The 15,224-nt window shown below is 23.1% G+C and overlaps 2 protein-coding genes across 5 annotated transcripts; one reads left to right on the top strand and one right to left on the bottom strand.

Annotated features, from left to right (window-relative positions):
- Positions 1 to 265: 265 nt before the first annotated feature.
- LOC127277655 (calponin homology domain-containing protein DDB_G0272472-like) lies at positions 266 to 4,728 on the bottom strand. 4 transcript variants are annotated; one of them, XM_051298957.1, is made up of 3 exons: positions 4,497 to 4,728; positions 1,544 to 2,902; positions 266 to 437 (listed from the first exon to the last, which is right to left on the bottom strand). In XM_051298957.1, the coding sequence occupies exons 2-3, from the start codon at positions 2,874 to 2,876 to the stop codon at positions 322 to 324; spliced, it is 1,449 nt and encodes a 482-aa protein (XP_051154914.1). In that variant the 5' UTR covers positions 2,877 to 2,902; positions 4,497 to 4,728; the 3' UTR covers positions 266 to 321. The 4 variants fall into 4 exon arrangements, with proteins under 4 accessions (XP_051154914.1, XP_051154913.1, XP_051154917.1 ...); XM_051298956.1 differs by having other exon boundaries at positions 267 to 437; positions 1,544 to 2,905; positions 4,497 to 4,724; XM_051298960.1 differs by having other exon boundaries at positions 279 to 437; positions 1,665 to 2,905; positions 4,497 to 4,723.
- Positions 4,729 to 5,009: 281 nt separating this feature from the next.
- On the top strand, positions 5,010 to 12,444 carry LOC127277654 (TBC1 domain family member 23). The gene is made up of 9 exons (XM_051298955.1): positions 5,010 to 5,318; positions 5,904 to 6,124; positions 6,704 to 6,908; positions 7,940 to 8,176; positions 8,999 to 9,371; positions 9,894 to 10,107; positions 10,530 to 10,865; positions 10,950 to 11,079; positions 11,481 to 12,444. The coding sequence occupies exons 1-9, from the start codon at positions 5,290 to 5,292 to the stop codon at positions 11,770 to 11,772; spliced, it is 2,037 nt and encodes a 678-aa protein (XP_051154912.1). The 5' UTR covers positions 5,010 to 5,289; the 3' UTR covers positions 11,773 to 12,444.
- Positions 12,445 to 15,224: the final 2,780 nt, after the last annotated feature.

The following is a 15,224-nucleotide window of genomic DNA, read 5'->3' as shown; positions in this document are numbered from 1 at the left end:
AAAAAAATTTTTAATTATAATATTAACTCTATATTAATAATAATTTTCTTAAATATTAATTTTTTCAACTAAATTTTTATCATTGCGTGCAAGACAAGATTTTCCAAAAAAATTTCCTCTGAAATATATTATAATTGTTGAATTATTGATATTATTAATCACGTAATAATAAATAATATATAAATAATTATAATTAACAAAAAATAATAATTAAAAATGAAAAAAAAAAAAATTAATTTTACAAAATTTTTTTGGAAAATTTTGGACACTTTCTGTACTTTCAATTTTTCTAATTATTTTACTGTTAGACACATAAATTTGTCAATTATTAAAGAAATATATATTATATATATATATATATATATATATGATCATTTCATTTTCATATTTTGCAAAAGCCTTTTTTCTCTCAACCTTCGTCTCACTTCGTTTGTGCCCTATAAAAAAAAAAAAAAAAAAAAAAAATTAAAGATTATGTGTAATTTTAATACCCTTGAAAAAATTCTTCACATTATTGTTGTAAAAAGTAATTTACAGATGTTGATCACACTGGTAAATTTTTTAATTCACCATAGCCAGTATTGATGAAAATAAAATTTGTTAAATAAACAATATAAACAAAAAAAAAATTGTTAATACTTATACAAATATATAAAAAAAAAATCTAGAATTAGAAAATTCATAAATATTTAAATTTTCAATAATTTTTACCCTCTAAATATCAAAATTTATCATCACTTTTGCGGGCGTGAATATTTCTCAAATTTTTGTTTGATTTAAAAGCATAAAATATTTCAAAAAATTCATTAATTCTTTCCAGTGAATTAAAAATTTATAGAGTTGAAATATTATTTACCAAAATTTTTGAATTTTATACGGTATCATATAATTTAAATTTAATTATCAATATTTGTATTGAGAAGTAATTATATATTTTTCTTTAATACTTTCTACTAAATTGAATTTTTATTTAAGTTTCTACCAACATTAAAAAAAAAATTTTATCTTTTAAAAATTTTTCAGGAAGCATTACAAAAATTAAAAAAAAAAATTATAATTTACACAGAAAGATAATTTTTTTTTCTAAATCGTTGATCGTAAACGTGAATTTTACCAACGTATTTAATTTTACTAAATCGCTGGTGAAAAAAAAGAGAAATGTCAAATTTGCGTTTAAAATGACAAAATCTCGAAAATAAATTTTTTTTAACTGAAACCATTACAAATGTAATAACGAAGGTTTTTCTTTAATTTAATTTGTTTTTTTCATCTATTATTTATGAATCAATAAATTAATTTGATTAAATAAATATTTCTTGTTGTAAAAATTCTAATAAAATTCAATTTACTGGAAATACAAAACTAAATGAACTTTATGAAAATAATCATCGCTTTTCTTTCAAAGTGCAAATTTAAACCGTAATTAATATTATCAAAATTAAATATATTTCGGTGCAAAGAAAAATTTGATGACAGTAAGAATTTTCGGAAAATATTCACAATTGTATTGAATTTTAATAAATAAAAAATACTATTTATTTACTTGACTGTGGATCAATACTCTCATCCGAGGATTGAACTTGTTGTGTTAAAGTATTTTGAAACCACACCATCCAATTACTCATGTAATGTCCACTAAATTGACTTTCAAATTCATTTTTTACCTGTGAATCATTTAAATCGTCGAAACTTCTAACAGTCTGTAATTCCGTGTAATTATTATCCGTTTCGCGACTAAGCATACGTAATTCCTTTTTACGCATTGCATCCTTTATTAAACGATCACGTCGCTCATCTTCACTTTCAATTGCCGATCTTGTAAATCTCATTTCTCTTGCACGTAATGCATCACGTTTTAATCTTTCTTTTCTTTCGTCAACACTTTCTTTTGCGTACTGATTTAATCGTGCCTCACGTCTTTTCGCTGATTCTTTATTTAATCTCTCGCGTCTCTTTTCTGGCGATTCATTCGCATATAAATTCAATCGTTTTAATCTTCTTCGTTCGGCCTCGCGATCCAATCGACTTCGTCTCACGTCTGGTGTTTCATTGTACATTCTGTATTCACGTTTACGCGCTGCCTCAACATCAAGACGTTTTCTCTTTTGATCGGGCGTCTCATAATACATTCTCATTTCACGTCTTTTTGCTGCCTCCTTGGCAAGACGTTCAATTCTCTCGTTAGGCGATTCTGTCTCGTAGAGTTTCTTTCGTCTCTCGCGCATACGTTCAGCTTTTTTTCTCAATCTCTCACGACAATCGGACAATGAAATTGAACATATTTTTCTCTTTGGTTGTTCATTTATTGTTTTCTCATCAAAATTATCAGTATCATTTGCCGAATTATCGTCGTTGTCGTCGTCGTCGTCGTCGATTTTTTCAATTTTTATATTTTTTGTAATTTTCAATTTTATTCCAGGATCCTCATTAACATCACAAAGCCATTCTGTCGAATATGTTTCATCGGAACTACCGGTTTCTTTTTTAATATGTATATTTAAACTCTCCAATAAATCATTTGATATTGTTGTGACAATATTATCATTAGTTGTATCACGTTTTGTTATTTCTCCACTTATACTTGCGGAATTAATTGAATTAACATAAAGTGGATCTGTGAGAATATTATTTATTGTTGACGATTCATTATTATGTTGAATAGCATTGAGATTTGGATCGAGGAATGTGAAATTTTGCAAAATTCTTGGACATGTTTCCGTTTCCTCCAGACATTCGTTATTTAATGTTTTTCTTATTTTCACTGAACTGTAACGATCTAATTGTTGATCATTTGTATGAATTTCCTTTTTTATTGAGATACTTGAAAAATCCACAGAATTATCGCCAATTGTCAAATTTGTTTGTGATATTTCCATTTCCTCTCATTCATTGAATTTTTTTTCTGCTGAAATAAAACAGAAAAATATGAAAATAAATAACAAATCAAATAAAAAAAAAAAATAAAAATTTTAAAAAGATTTCACTCTTTTTATAAGTCGTAAAATTTAATTCAGAAGATTAGAATAAAAAAATATCTAATAATTGGAGATTTTTTTATTCCAATCTTCTGAATAAATAACAATTAATAATTATTATTATATTATTAGCATAATTTTCATTTTCTTTTAAAAATATTTTCTATAAATTTTAATTCAATAGAAAAAATTGTATTTTTATTCATTGATAAAATTCTTTTAAATGTAAATCAAATAAAATCAAAATTGCAAATAAATGTAAATTAAATTAAATTAAAATTCTTTTAATTAAAAATTCTTATAACAATAATTATTATGTTGTACATAGTACAAATTTTATTTAACACGGAAAATTATTAAATTGTTTACCTACAAAAATATATTTTTTTTTATAATTTGTTGATTAATAAAAACTACAAGAAATATTTTTCAGGCAAAAAATTATAGAATTTTTCATTTTAAAAAATTATTTCTTTAAAAATCGTTTATCATAAACGTTGCGTACTTCAGCATCGTTAAAATTAAAAAATTAAATGAATTAATTAAATAGTAATTCTTTAAATGGGAAAGTCAAAAATATGAAAATATAAATAAAAAAAAAAATCAAAGAAAAAATAAATATAATAATAATGATAAAAAAAAAGGTAAATAAATATAATCAACGAAATAAAGAATATTTACGAAGCTGAAATACGCAAAGTTTATGATAAACGATTTTTTAAGAAATAATTATTTAAAATAAAAATTCTATAATTTTTTGTCTAAAAAATATTTCTTTTATAATTTGCTGATTAATGAAAACTACAAAAAATATTTTTTAGGCAAAAAATTAGAGAATTTTTCATTTACAAAAATTTTTTTTCAACAATTGTTTATCATAAACGTTGCTTACTTCAACGTCGTGAATATTTGTCATAAAAATATAAATTTTTTTTTCTTCGTATTCAACATTTTAGCAAAGTTTTAACTATTCTTTTTTTATGTAATTATATAATTATTATAATTATACTTTTTATATGTAATTATATAAAAACATTTTTTAAAGGTTCATGAAAATAATCGCGAATTTTTATCACAGATATTTACCCAAAAAATCTCGAACATCACGAAACTAGAAAAGTCTAGAAAAAAATTTGTATTAAACATTTTGTAAATAAAAGTAAAAAAAAAATATTACAAATAAAATTTTTTAAAACGTCTTTGGATAAATATTGTCAAAATAATTTAATTTATTTGAAATTTTCCTCGTTTTTTACAATAAAATTATTTATCTAAAAATATATTTATATTATATATTTTTTTTTATTTATATAAAATCGTAAAAATGTAAAAAAAAATTAACCTTTAAAAATGACACGAGAAATGTGAAAAATAAACAAACAAATATCGACATTCATCAAATGATTACAATTTTTTTTTCAATAAAAAGTAATGTTAATAATTTGCATAATTAGTAAATTAGAATAGTCAATTGAGTAAATGTCAATAAATAATATATCCACTTTATTATCGTCTGCTTACTTGACAGCTGATTTCAAGATGGCATATTGCACTTGACTCTTTTTTTGCGTGTATATATTTCCAAAATAGTCTTTCAAATCATCATAAATTATTTATTTTGACAATTTGTCATTACTCTTTTTTTGTTTTTTTCACAAAAAACACTTGTTTTCTATTCAAAATTTCTTAATAAAAAAAGAAATATTCAACTTTATATGGAATACGCGTCATTAGCTGGACAATTAACTTCCGGGTTCCGGTTACTGAGATGCGCAACTTATTGCGCGTGCGCGATAATTACTTCCGTTCCATTTTTTTTTTTCAAAAATATGAAATAATATTCAATAAAAAAAATGTTGATTTATTATTCTCTTTTATTTTTTAAGTTTTCTTTTTAAAATTAAAATTATTCAATAATCATCAAAATTATTGAATTAGAAGTAAAATGTAAAATTTGAGGTTAGAATTAGAATGAAATTTAAAATACCACGAAAATGGATATTTGGCGCACACGTCATTATCACTTCCGGTTATCCGAAAATAAAAAATAAAGATGGATGTCATCTGTCAACATGTTTCGTGTTTCATAATTGTTTCTAAAACAATCATTTAGCTCGTGTAAATAACGATAACATCGATAATATCGTGAAATGAGGTGAAGAAAAATTTTATAATCTTATATAGAAATGATGTTACGAGATTGGAAATATTGTTTAAAACGAAAAAGACTTTAAATAACATTACAGTGTTTGGTGAAATTTTTTTTTTTTTTTTTCATCATTTTTGAGGATATTTAATCAACAAATTTTCAAAAATGTCATTAAACGATGATGAAAATACTTGGTGAGTTTTCTGTATACATATATATTTAAAATTCCACATTTTTTCTATATAGATTAGCACAACAATTGATTTTGAGGTTAGGTATTTTTTTTTAAAATCTCGATCATCTGTCAGTTTTTTTATTCTGTTTCTATTTTTTTGTTTTTATAAAAATACATATATATATATACAATGACAAAAATGTTTATTCTTGATTAGAATTATTTCCATGTTTTTCTTACAATATGTTTATAATAACGTATAGGAGGAAATTTTTAAAAGAATTTTGGAAAAATTTGGGCGTATTCATTTATTTTTTTCTATCGTTTCCTCGTGTGTCACGTCTTAATGTTTTTACCGTTTTTACATTTTAAATTTTGTTGAAAAAGAAAATAATTGTTATTATAGGTTTTAAATTTAGTCAATTTTTGCAAAATAATATATAAACTTTTGAAATGTAAACAAAAAGAATATTTAAAAAAATTTTTTTTTGTAAAAAATTTGAAAATTATTTTTCTATAATATATACGAAACATGAGGGATGTCAATAAAAAATGAAGGAAAATTGAATTATTCTTTTTTTTTTTTTTTTTGGTATTAATATAGGGTATTAGAATTAGAAGCAGCACTTTTGGATGCAGAAGCACCTTCTGCTTCGGATATTTATGCAATATGTAAAGGACAGCCTGTACCTGCAAATTTAAGGCCAGATGTTTGGCAAGCTTGTCTTGATGTCACCGATCGTGGCAATCAATTAATTCATTTTAATGAAGTTTTCGATCTTCCCGAGCAAAATATTATACGCGAAGATTGCCAACAACTTGTGGGTGAGTTGAAAAAAAACAAAATATTTTAATTTATATTTTCGTTCTATTGTTAATTTACATAGTCTTTTAATATATTTTTCTTTTTAAAAGTTGAAAATTAATTAAAATATTAAATTAAATTAATAAAATTGATAAAATATTGAAAATATAGAAATACAAATAATAATAATAACGAAGCTGAAGTACGCAATGTTTATGATAAACGATTTTTTAAAAAATAATTTTTTAAAATGAAAAATTCTATATTTTTTTGAGTAAAAAATAGTTTTTGTATTTTTAATTAATCAACAAATTATAAAAAAAAAATATAGAATTATTCATTTTAAAAAATTATTTCTGTAAAAATCGTTTATCATAAACGTTGCGTACTTCAGCTTCGTTAATAATATGAGAAAATTATTATTATTTTTTTATTTTAATATAAATCGAAAATAAAAAGAGTAAATAATTTTACTAAAATGTAAAAAAAAAATCTATATTTTCATGATTTTTTTTTAAATTTCTATTTTAATTGCATTTAATCATTTTAATTGAATGATTCAATATTAATATTAATAGAAGCTTGTTTAAATATTGAAGCTAAACTTGGAAACGACGATGAAGATAAAGTTTCCGTTGTCTCGGATCTTGAATCCATATTGACCTTTTATTGCAAGAGTCGAAAAAAGAAATACGAGAAGAACAATGGATGGCTGGAATTATTAGAACCATTAATTGCCTTGAAACTCCCCAAGTCATCCACCTACAACTTATTTGAGGCGATCAGAGATATTTATATTCCCAGGTTTTTATTTACATTCCTAATTAATTAATATTGATTTTGAATTTAAAAAATTTTTTTTTTAAATATTTGAATAAAAATAATAACATGGATAATGAAAAGTAATTATTATTTTTTAATTAAAAAGTAGTATTAAAAAATAGTTCATGAGTAATTAATTTAATTATTACAGGGATTACAATATTACCTATTCATCTTTTTTCATCTATTTAAAATTTTGTCATCTATTTTGATATTTTGTTACTATCTTCACCATTTTTTTAATAATTTGATTTATTTGCGGATGTAATCTAATATTTCAAAAACAAAAAAAAAAAAATTGAATTTACAATGTAAAAACATTGCTTTTGGCTCATCAATGTTGAGAAATAATTTATTGGTGTAAAAAGAACTTTTTTTTTTTTTTTTAATATTTTTGAACTTATATTAATTTAAAGAACACAAAATTACATATTTTAATTTTTTCTAAAAATAACTCAATTGCTTAAATTAATTGAATGCTTAAATTTATCAAAATTTTTCATCGATTTAAAAATTATTTAGACTAAATTTCAATAAATTTTAATTTAAATTAATTTGAAAAATTTTTTTGATCAAAATTTAAATTTTCCATTTCTAATCAACCATCAACTCAATGAATAAAAAATTCAATTTATCCAAATTTGAATGTGTTCAAATTTCAATTTATTTAAATTGTATTTGATCCAAAATTTCAATTTTATCTAAATTCCAAATGTAAAATCAATCTATCGAAACTTAAAATTCACAACATTTCAATCTATCTAAAGATTAATAAATTTAAGTTTCAAATTTACCGAATTTTAATTTATCAAAATTTTTATTTGATTTAAAGTTTCAAATTATCCGAATTTCAATTTATCCAAATTTTAATTGATTTTTTTATTACCTTTTTGTCACTTATTATTGTCAAATAATTCACTTTTCTACCTATTTTCAAAAGAAAAAAATTAATGCGATCCCTGTATTATTAAATAAAATGGTTTTTGGTAAATAAATTTTAATTCTTATTACAGAGGCGACACACATAGCTCTGTTTTAAGACTGTTACTTTTGTACCATGAGCCTGAGTTGTGTTCATTTCTGGATACAAAAAGAGTTTCACCTGATCAATATTCGAAAAGTTGGATCAATACTTTATTCGCTGGTGTTTGTTCATTACCAGCTGTTTCAACAATGTGGGATCTTTATTTTATGCAAGCCGATCCATTTTTCATGATGTTTTTGTCACTTATTATGGTGATAAACGCCAGGTGAGAAATTTTAATTTTTTTTAATGATGATAAAATCAAGGCTGATAAAAATCAGAATTTATGTTTTAAACAGCAGAACCTGATGATTTTTTTTTATTTAAATCAAATTTATTTTTACTTAAGTAACATTTTTCAAAAGGTCATTTTTAAATAGTTTTTAAAAATTTTTTTTTAAATAAATACTTAAACGATAAATAATAATACAAGCATCAGGAAATGTTTATATTTTTATAAAAGAAAATAAAATTTTTGAATTAAAATTAAAACTGTCCATGTTTTTTGAAAAGTCATTAATTCCGACGAAGCTGAAGTAGACAACGTTTATGATAAACGATTTTTAAAGAAATAATTTTTTGCCTAAAAAGTATTTCTTGTAGGTTTTTATTAATCTACAAATTGATAAAAGAAATATTTTTTAGGTAAACAATTTTTAAAATTTTCCATCTTAAATAAAAATTGATTTCTAACTGTTGATCATAAACGTTGCGTACTTCAGCATCGTAATTCCGTAATAAAATTTGAATAACTATAATTTTTTTTTAGAATATATAAAAAATTATATTTTAAAATTTTTAATTGAAATTAACCAAAAAAAAATGTTTTGACTTTGAAATGTCAATAATTTTGTAATAATTAAATTATTTCTCAAAAAATTCAAATTTTTTCAGTAGAATATTCGCCAATAGATTAAAAAATGAATTTTAAAACATAGAATATATAAAATTAATATAATTTTACTTTAAAAAAAGATTTAAGATTAAGAAATAATAAATAAATCTTTTGGAAATAATTGAAGAAATTAATGAAAATTGCATTATTTAGGGATCAGATTTTAAATATGAAAGACGACGACAAGGAGAGTATAGTAAATGCATTATCAGCAATGCCTTGTGCTTTGGAAGCTGAGGATGTGACAGATTTTTGCTCCTTGGCACAGTATTATGCAATGAAGACACCATCGTCTTTTAAACAAGATTTATATAGTATAATGTTTGGAGAAGGTGGCGATGAGAAATTTATTACTCATGCACTTTGTTTACCTGTTTCTGCTCAGGAATTGGTGGAAAATACATTTGAGGCTTCCATTCCAAATAGTTCGGTTGATTCTGTTCGATTTTTCCTTGTCGATTGCAGGCCCGCTGAACAATATAATGCGGGTCATTTGCCCACTGCTTTTCATTTGGACTGTAATTTAGTGAGTATTTTGCAAAAATTTTTATTCATTTATTTTTTTTTACCTTTTTTTATCAATATAATATTCCTCTAATTTTTGTTCTTAATTTTTTTTTTTTTAATGTATCAAAATTTAAATCTATAAAGAAAAAATCTTTAATGAATTAAATGTGATGTAAATTTTGTATTAATAAATAAATAATTGTCTGATTTGTAACAAAACAAATATTTTACAATTATTAACGCGCAAATAATTCGAAAATATTTTGTTAAAAGAATTTTAAAATAATTGAAATTTCATAAAATTTTGAAAAAATTCGATTTTTTTAAAAGAATTTCATTGAAATTTTTCAAATTATACCTATAATTGAATTTTCGAAGGACTTTTAATTAAAAAATTGAAAATTGTATAATTTAATAATTGTTTCTCGAAAAGATGGCAATATTGAAAAGGGCTTGAATTTTTTTTTATTGTTGTTGTTTTTGTTGTTATAATTAATTTCTAAACGTGTTAATTTAACAAAAAAAAAAAAAAAAATTCAAGATGTTGCAAGAGCCTGCAGCTTTTGCTACAGCAGTTCAAGGATTATTACAAGCACAACGTCAAGCTTTAGCTGTTGGTTCGCAAGCTGGAGGAGAGCATCTTTGCTTTCTTGGAAGTGGACGACAAGAAGAAGATCGTTATACTCACATGGTTGTCGCATCATTTTTACAAAAACACACACAGTACGTCAGTATGGTCGCCAATGGATATCAAGGTATATAAATTTAATATTAATTTACCTTTTTCTCACACTATTTAAAAAAATGTAATTTTTCCCTTTTTTCAATTAATAAATAATTTTTTTCTAATTTTAATTCATTAATTTACGTTTAATTCACAATTTTGCAAAAATAATAAAAAAAAAAAATATTATTTTGAAAAAATAAAAAAGAATTATAAATTAAAAAAAAACAATATATTATTCTTTGAAAAATAATAAACATAATTTTTTTTTGAAGTTCATTATTTACAAAACAATTGAATTTTGTAAAAGTTAAATTTTTTAATGTCGGTTAAGTTCACAACGTTTATGAGCAATATTTTTAAAAAAATTTACTTTCCAAAAATAATACATTATTTGTACTTAATTATGAGAAAAATGTAAGGTAAGAATTTTTTTTAATTCTCATTTTGCAGCAATTCACGAATACTTTGGCGATGAAGTTGTTTCCAATCTTATCGATCATAATTCACAACATTGTCTCGTGTGTAATGCAAATATGTCTGATTCAAATTCAAATGAACCAAGTCCGGCTAAGGGGAAAAATAACAATTCCGATTTATTTGGTAAAATTGGTCTCGCCATGAGGCTAAAAGGTCAAGAGGTGAAGGGAAAAATTTTCGACTATATTGTCAATCCATCGGCGAGTACAAATAGTAATTCGGATAAAAAAATCACCAAGGATGGTGATCTTGTTAAACGCATTCCTAACGCTGGACCTGTTTTCAGCATAGACGATGATCATGATCTTGGTGAGAGAAAGAAAATATTAATATTTTTTAAAAAACATAATTTCATTTCTTTGCAAATTATTTTATTTAATTTTTTTTTTACAGATATGGTTTCGTTTCCCGAGAGTGAAATGCCAGTTGAAGTTGTTTCAATTCAACAATGGTTGAAGGATCCAAACTTATTACATTCCTTTAAGTGCCAAGAAGTGAAAGTCAATGGATTTGTTTACGATAGGTTTGTTTAGTTTCAAAAAAAAAAAATTAATTTCTATTCTATAAGTAATTTTATTTTTAATTTCTAAATTATTTTATTTCTTTTTCTTTCTTTGAAAATAATTGATTTTTGCAGCAATTTTTTATTTACTAACTTTGAAAAATTTTAATAGAGAAAACAGGATGTCCAGCGAATTTTGAAATCTTTAATTTTTTTTAAACTTTGAAATGCTTTGAATTTTATAACAAAAACCTTCAATTATTAAAATTTTCTAAAAGGATATTTCCTATTTTTCTAATTCTTTTAATTATTAAAAATGTTCGTTTTTTGTAAAGCGAATTTTTCTAAAATTTTCATTTTTTTTTTGTGATTCATAAATTTTATATGTTTATTTACATTTTGCATTTTGGCTTTTTTTTCAGTCAACTCCTCGTGACGGAGAGTCATTTAATTGTTCTGAGGGAAATTCCAGGACGAAAGGGAGCAGCCCACGTTAAAGTGAAACGGCCACTTTCGTCTATTGTGAAAATAACGTCACGCAAACGTCATCCTGATCTTATTACATTTAAATATGGAACGACACAATACAATGACACTCTTCTCATTTCGGATATGGACAGGTTTCTCATTCCGAATGCAAGCGAAGCAACAAAACTAATTTCGCAACAAATTTTGCGACAATTAAAAGCTGCTAATGAGGAAAGTGATAAGTAATTTTGTGAGGATGTCTTAAAAAAAAACAAAAAAAACTTGAGTGAAAGTCGACTCTTTTAGTAAATAATCTCCTTGTTACCAATTTTACCAATGGAAATTGCTTAGGAATGAGTTTTTTTACTTATCCAAATAATAGAAAAATAATATATATTATCTATAATAATAATAATAATAATAATAATAATAACTACATAATTAAAAAAAGGGCCCATTAACTTAAGTTTCATTTGCTGAGAAAATTTATTTTTTCAAATATTTGCTATTTTTTTTTTTACATAATTTGCATTTTTATTTTTGCTCTTATTTTCGATTTTTTTTTATTTCTCTTAAATTATTTTTATTCTTTTTTTTTGTTGCAATAGTTTAGTTTCTTTTTTTTTCATTTTTATTTTAAAATAAGTTTCTTTTAGAGCTTTTTTCTTGGTAAGTTTATTTATTTATTTTTTCTTTTAATTGAGAGAAAAGTGAAAATAAATTTTCGTAAATCTTGCGAGAAAATCAGCCATAAATCCTGCCAGAAATATTAACCGCTTTTTAACAGAAATATAAAGTACAAACTCTATTCAGTGACGAGAGACCAAATACAACCATTGAAGACCAAAAAAAAAAAAAAAAAAAAATTTTCTCGCAAAAATTATTGCCATTTTTTGTTAAATAAATTATAATTTATAATTAGTCGATCGATTAAAAAAAAAGAAAAAAAAAGCTCTAAGCGTTGACTTTCAAACATTCTCAAGAGAAAGTATTACTAAAAAAAGAAAATACAACTTTTAATATATGCATAATTATTAATCTCCTAATGGTTTGTCAGTAAAATTCTAATTTTTGCACTCTGTGCACAAAAAACGTCCTAAAATTAAAAAAAAAAACTTCCAAAAAAAATTCTTCCTAGAAGTAATTGCATAAGAATAATATAAATAATAAACTAAAAATAAAGTTGCTTTTTTTTCGTCAAAAGTGACTAACAATGTATTTGTAGTACAAAACTCTTTTGATTGTGAGTCTTTTTTTAGTTGAAATTTATATTATATAAGGGTAACAAAATTAAAAAGAAAAAAGTCAAATTGTTAATTCAATGAAAATGTTTATTTTATTTCGTTACATTTATTATGATTGTATTTATTGCACTTGATGTATTTAAATAATATGTGACTAATTAATTTTTTGATTTATATTATTATTGTTTTTTTTTTAATTAGTGCCGAAGTAGAAAAAAAGAATTTTATTATTTTTTTTGTTGGTTTTTTTTTTGAAAAAGTCGAAGAAAATTTTTCTTCTATTTAAGTATTTAAGGAAAATTATTGTACAATATTAATAGCATAATATATATATATATAAAAAAAATATAAATATGATTGTACATCGAGCATATCTTGTAAAAAAAATAAATTATAATAATGATCGAGACAAACGTATGTACGTTGTGTTATAATTGAAATGAAGAGCATAATGATGTGATATCACAAAATAATTCGTGATTTCTTATTATTACTATTATTATTAATAAATAGACAGAAGTATTGACAAAATGTTGTTTTTTTTCATTATATTGATTTGTTATGTATTTTATTTAAATTAAATATTAATTTCAATGAAAATTTGGTTTTTCGAAAATTATTCTTTGTTTAGTACTATAAAAATTTTTAAGTTTCTGGGACATCATGTAAAAAAATGGAATTTTTTGGACCGAATTCATCTCAAATCATGCAAAGCAGTCCGATGGTACTGAAAATTAATTTCTCAATTGAAATATGTTTTTCTGCTTGAAAAATTAAAAATAGATATTTTTTTAATTTACGTCACATTTTTTTTAACAGTTTTAATAAATTTATTTTTTTTGGGAAGTTTTTTGTAATCCTGGATGACTTTTTGGTGGTAAAAAAGGTCTTCCTCTACTAATTCGCATTTTTCAAAAAAAAAAAATTTTCAATTTTTTTTTGAAAAATACGAGTAAAAATAAACACTTTTTTCCTCTGCAAATTTTTAATAGCGATTAAAACTAAAAAGTTATATCTCTTTTTTTAAAAAAAGGACAAAAAAAGACAAAAACGGATGAAAAATGGGTAAAATGCAGGGCAAAATTACTTTATTTTGAGGAAACATGAGCAACTATGTATTGTCTCTTTTTAAACCATCTTAAATTAACACAAATTACAGTAACTTACTCATAAAATTATAAATTTTTTTTTTTTTTTTTTTTTTTTTTTTATAAGTCCAACCATTGTTATCCATTTCCAAACATTGCAATTGTTTTATAAAAAATCCTCTATTCCAAAATAGTTTATATTGCGCTGTTTATACCAGGATTTCTTATGTGTTCGATTACTAACTCGCTGAATCCGAATTTGTGTTCAGATTAAAAAATATCAAAATGGCGGACCCAGTATGGGAGAATAATTTTAAATTGATTTGTTTCGTTTAAAATTTTATACTCGGGAGTTTCTGGGGTCGCTGAATCCAAATTTGAGGTAAATTTTAAAAAATTTAAAATTGCAAATCAATATGGAGGAAATTTTAAAATTGATTCGATTCGTTCAAAATTCGGTACTGGTGGTTTTTTGGCTTCTATGAATCCAAATTTTGAATCTGTTAAATTTTATCCCCAAATTTGATTCAACGACCCCAAAAACCCCCTATCACCGAATTTTGAATGAATGGAATCAATTTTAAATTTTTCCGTCATATTGGGTAGCCATATTAGGTCCGCTATTTTAGATTTTTTTAAATCTGACCTTTTTGGATTCAATGACCCCAAAAACTTTTAATACAATTATATGATATTTTTGTGGAAACTTTTTTTTGGTCCGTTTTGAGCCTACAAACGATTTTTATGCTAGATTGCTTCTATTTATAGAATTCCAATTCTAATTTTATATTAAAAAATCTTAATTTTACTTTAGAACTAATATGAAATACTTAGAGAAAATTTAAAAACACATTGATTGTCCTATTTGCAAGGTAATTTTCGTTGAAATACATGTATCATAAATTTCTAATTAAAATTCTATGTACAATATTTTATCTAACATAACTAGTAAGGAAAGAAATGATTATTAAATTCACCGTATAGTGAATCAGGAATTTTAAGAATGCGGATTCATTATATTAACTTTTTGAATTGGAATGTAAGATTTTAAATAAAAATTCATTTTAATGAATAATTTTCTATTAATAAAAAATGTAATGCATCTGTTCAGACAATTTTGAATTGTATCGAAAAATTTTAATTTATATTGTCATATTTCTCACAAAATTTAATAATTTTTAATAAACGAACTTTGTAAATAAATTTAACGCTGAAGTGTTAGATTTGCTGCCTTTAAAATTGAAAAGAAACATACCACTGTATCTCAACTTACAGGTAATCAGGAAGAATAGCTTGAAAAATGTAAATATGATTTGAATCAAACTCAATTAGAGATTTATTTTTAATAATGCGAATTCAATACAGC

The sequence above is a fragment of the Leptopilina boulardi genome, unplaced genomic scaffold (genome assembly GCF_019393585.1).
Source record: "Leptopilina boulardi isolate dan_hultmark-lab unplaced genomic scaffold, ZJU_Lbou_2.1 LbouV2_172, whole genome shotgun sequence".
Lineage (NCBI taxonomy): Eukaryota > Metazoa > Arthropoda > Insecta > Hymenoptera > Figitidae > Leptopilina > Leptopilina boulardi.
Note: the sequence above shows the minus strand (reverse complement) of the source record. Positions and strands in the feature narration are given on the sequence as shown.

Excerpts from the sequence above, each read along its gene's own strand:
- LOC127277654 (XM_051298955.1), top strand. The coding sequence starts at position 5,290 with ATGTCATTAAACGATGATGAAAATACTTG. Across the intron at positions 8,177-8,998 it reads ATTATGGTGATAAACGCCAG|GGATCAGATTTTAAATATGA; the intron begins GTGAGAAATTTT and ends TGCATTATTTAG. Across the intron at positions 10,108-10,529 it reads GGTCGCCAATGGATATCAAG|CAATTCACGAATACTTTGGC; the intron begins GTATATAAATTT and ends CTCATTTTGCAG.
- LOC127277655 (XM_051298957.1), bottom strand. The coding sequence starts at position 2,876 with ATGGAAATATCACAAACAAATTTGACAATTGGCGATAATTCTGTGGAT. Across the intron at positions 438-1,543 it reads GAGTATTGATCCACAGTCAA|GGCACAAACGAAGTGAGACG; the intron begins GTAAATAAATAG and ends TTTTTTTTATAG.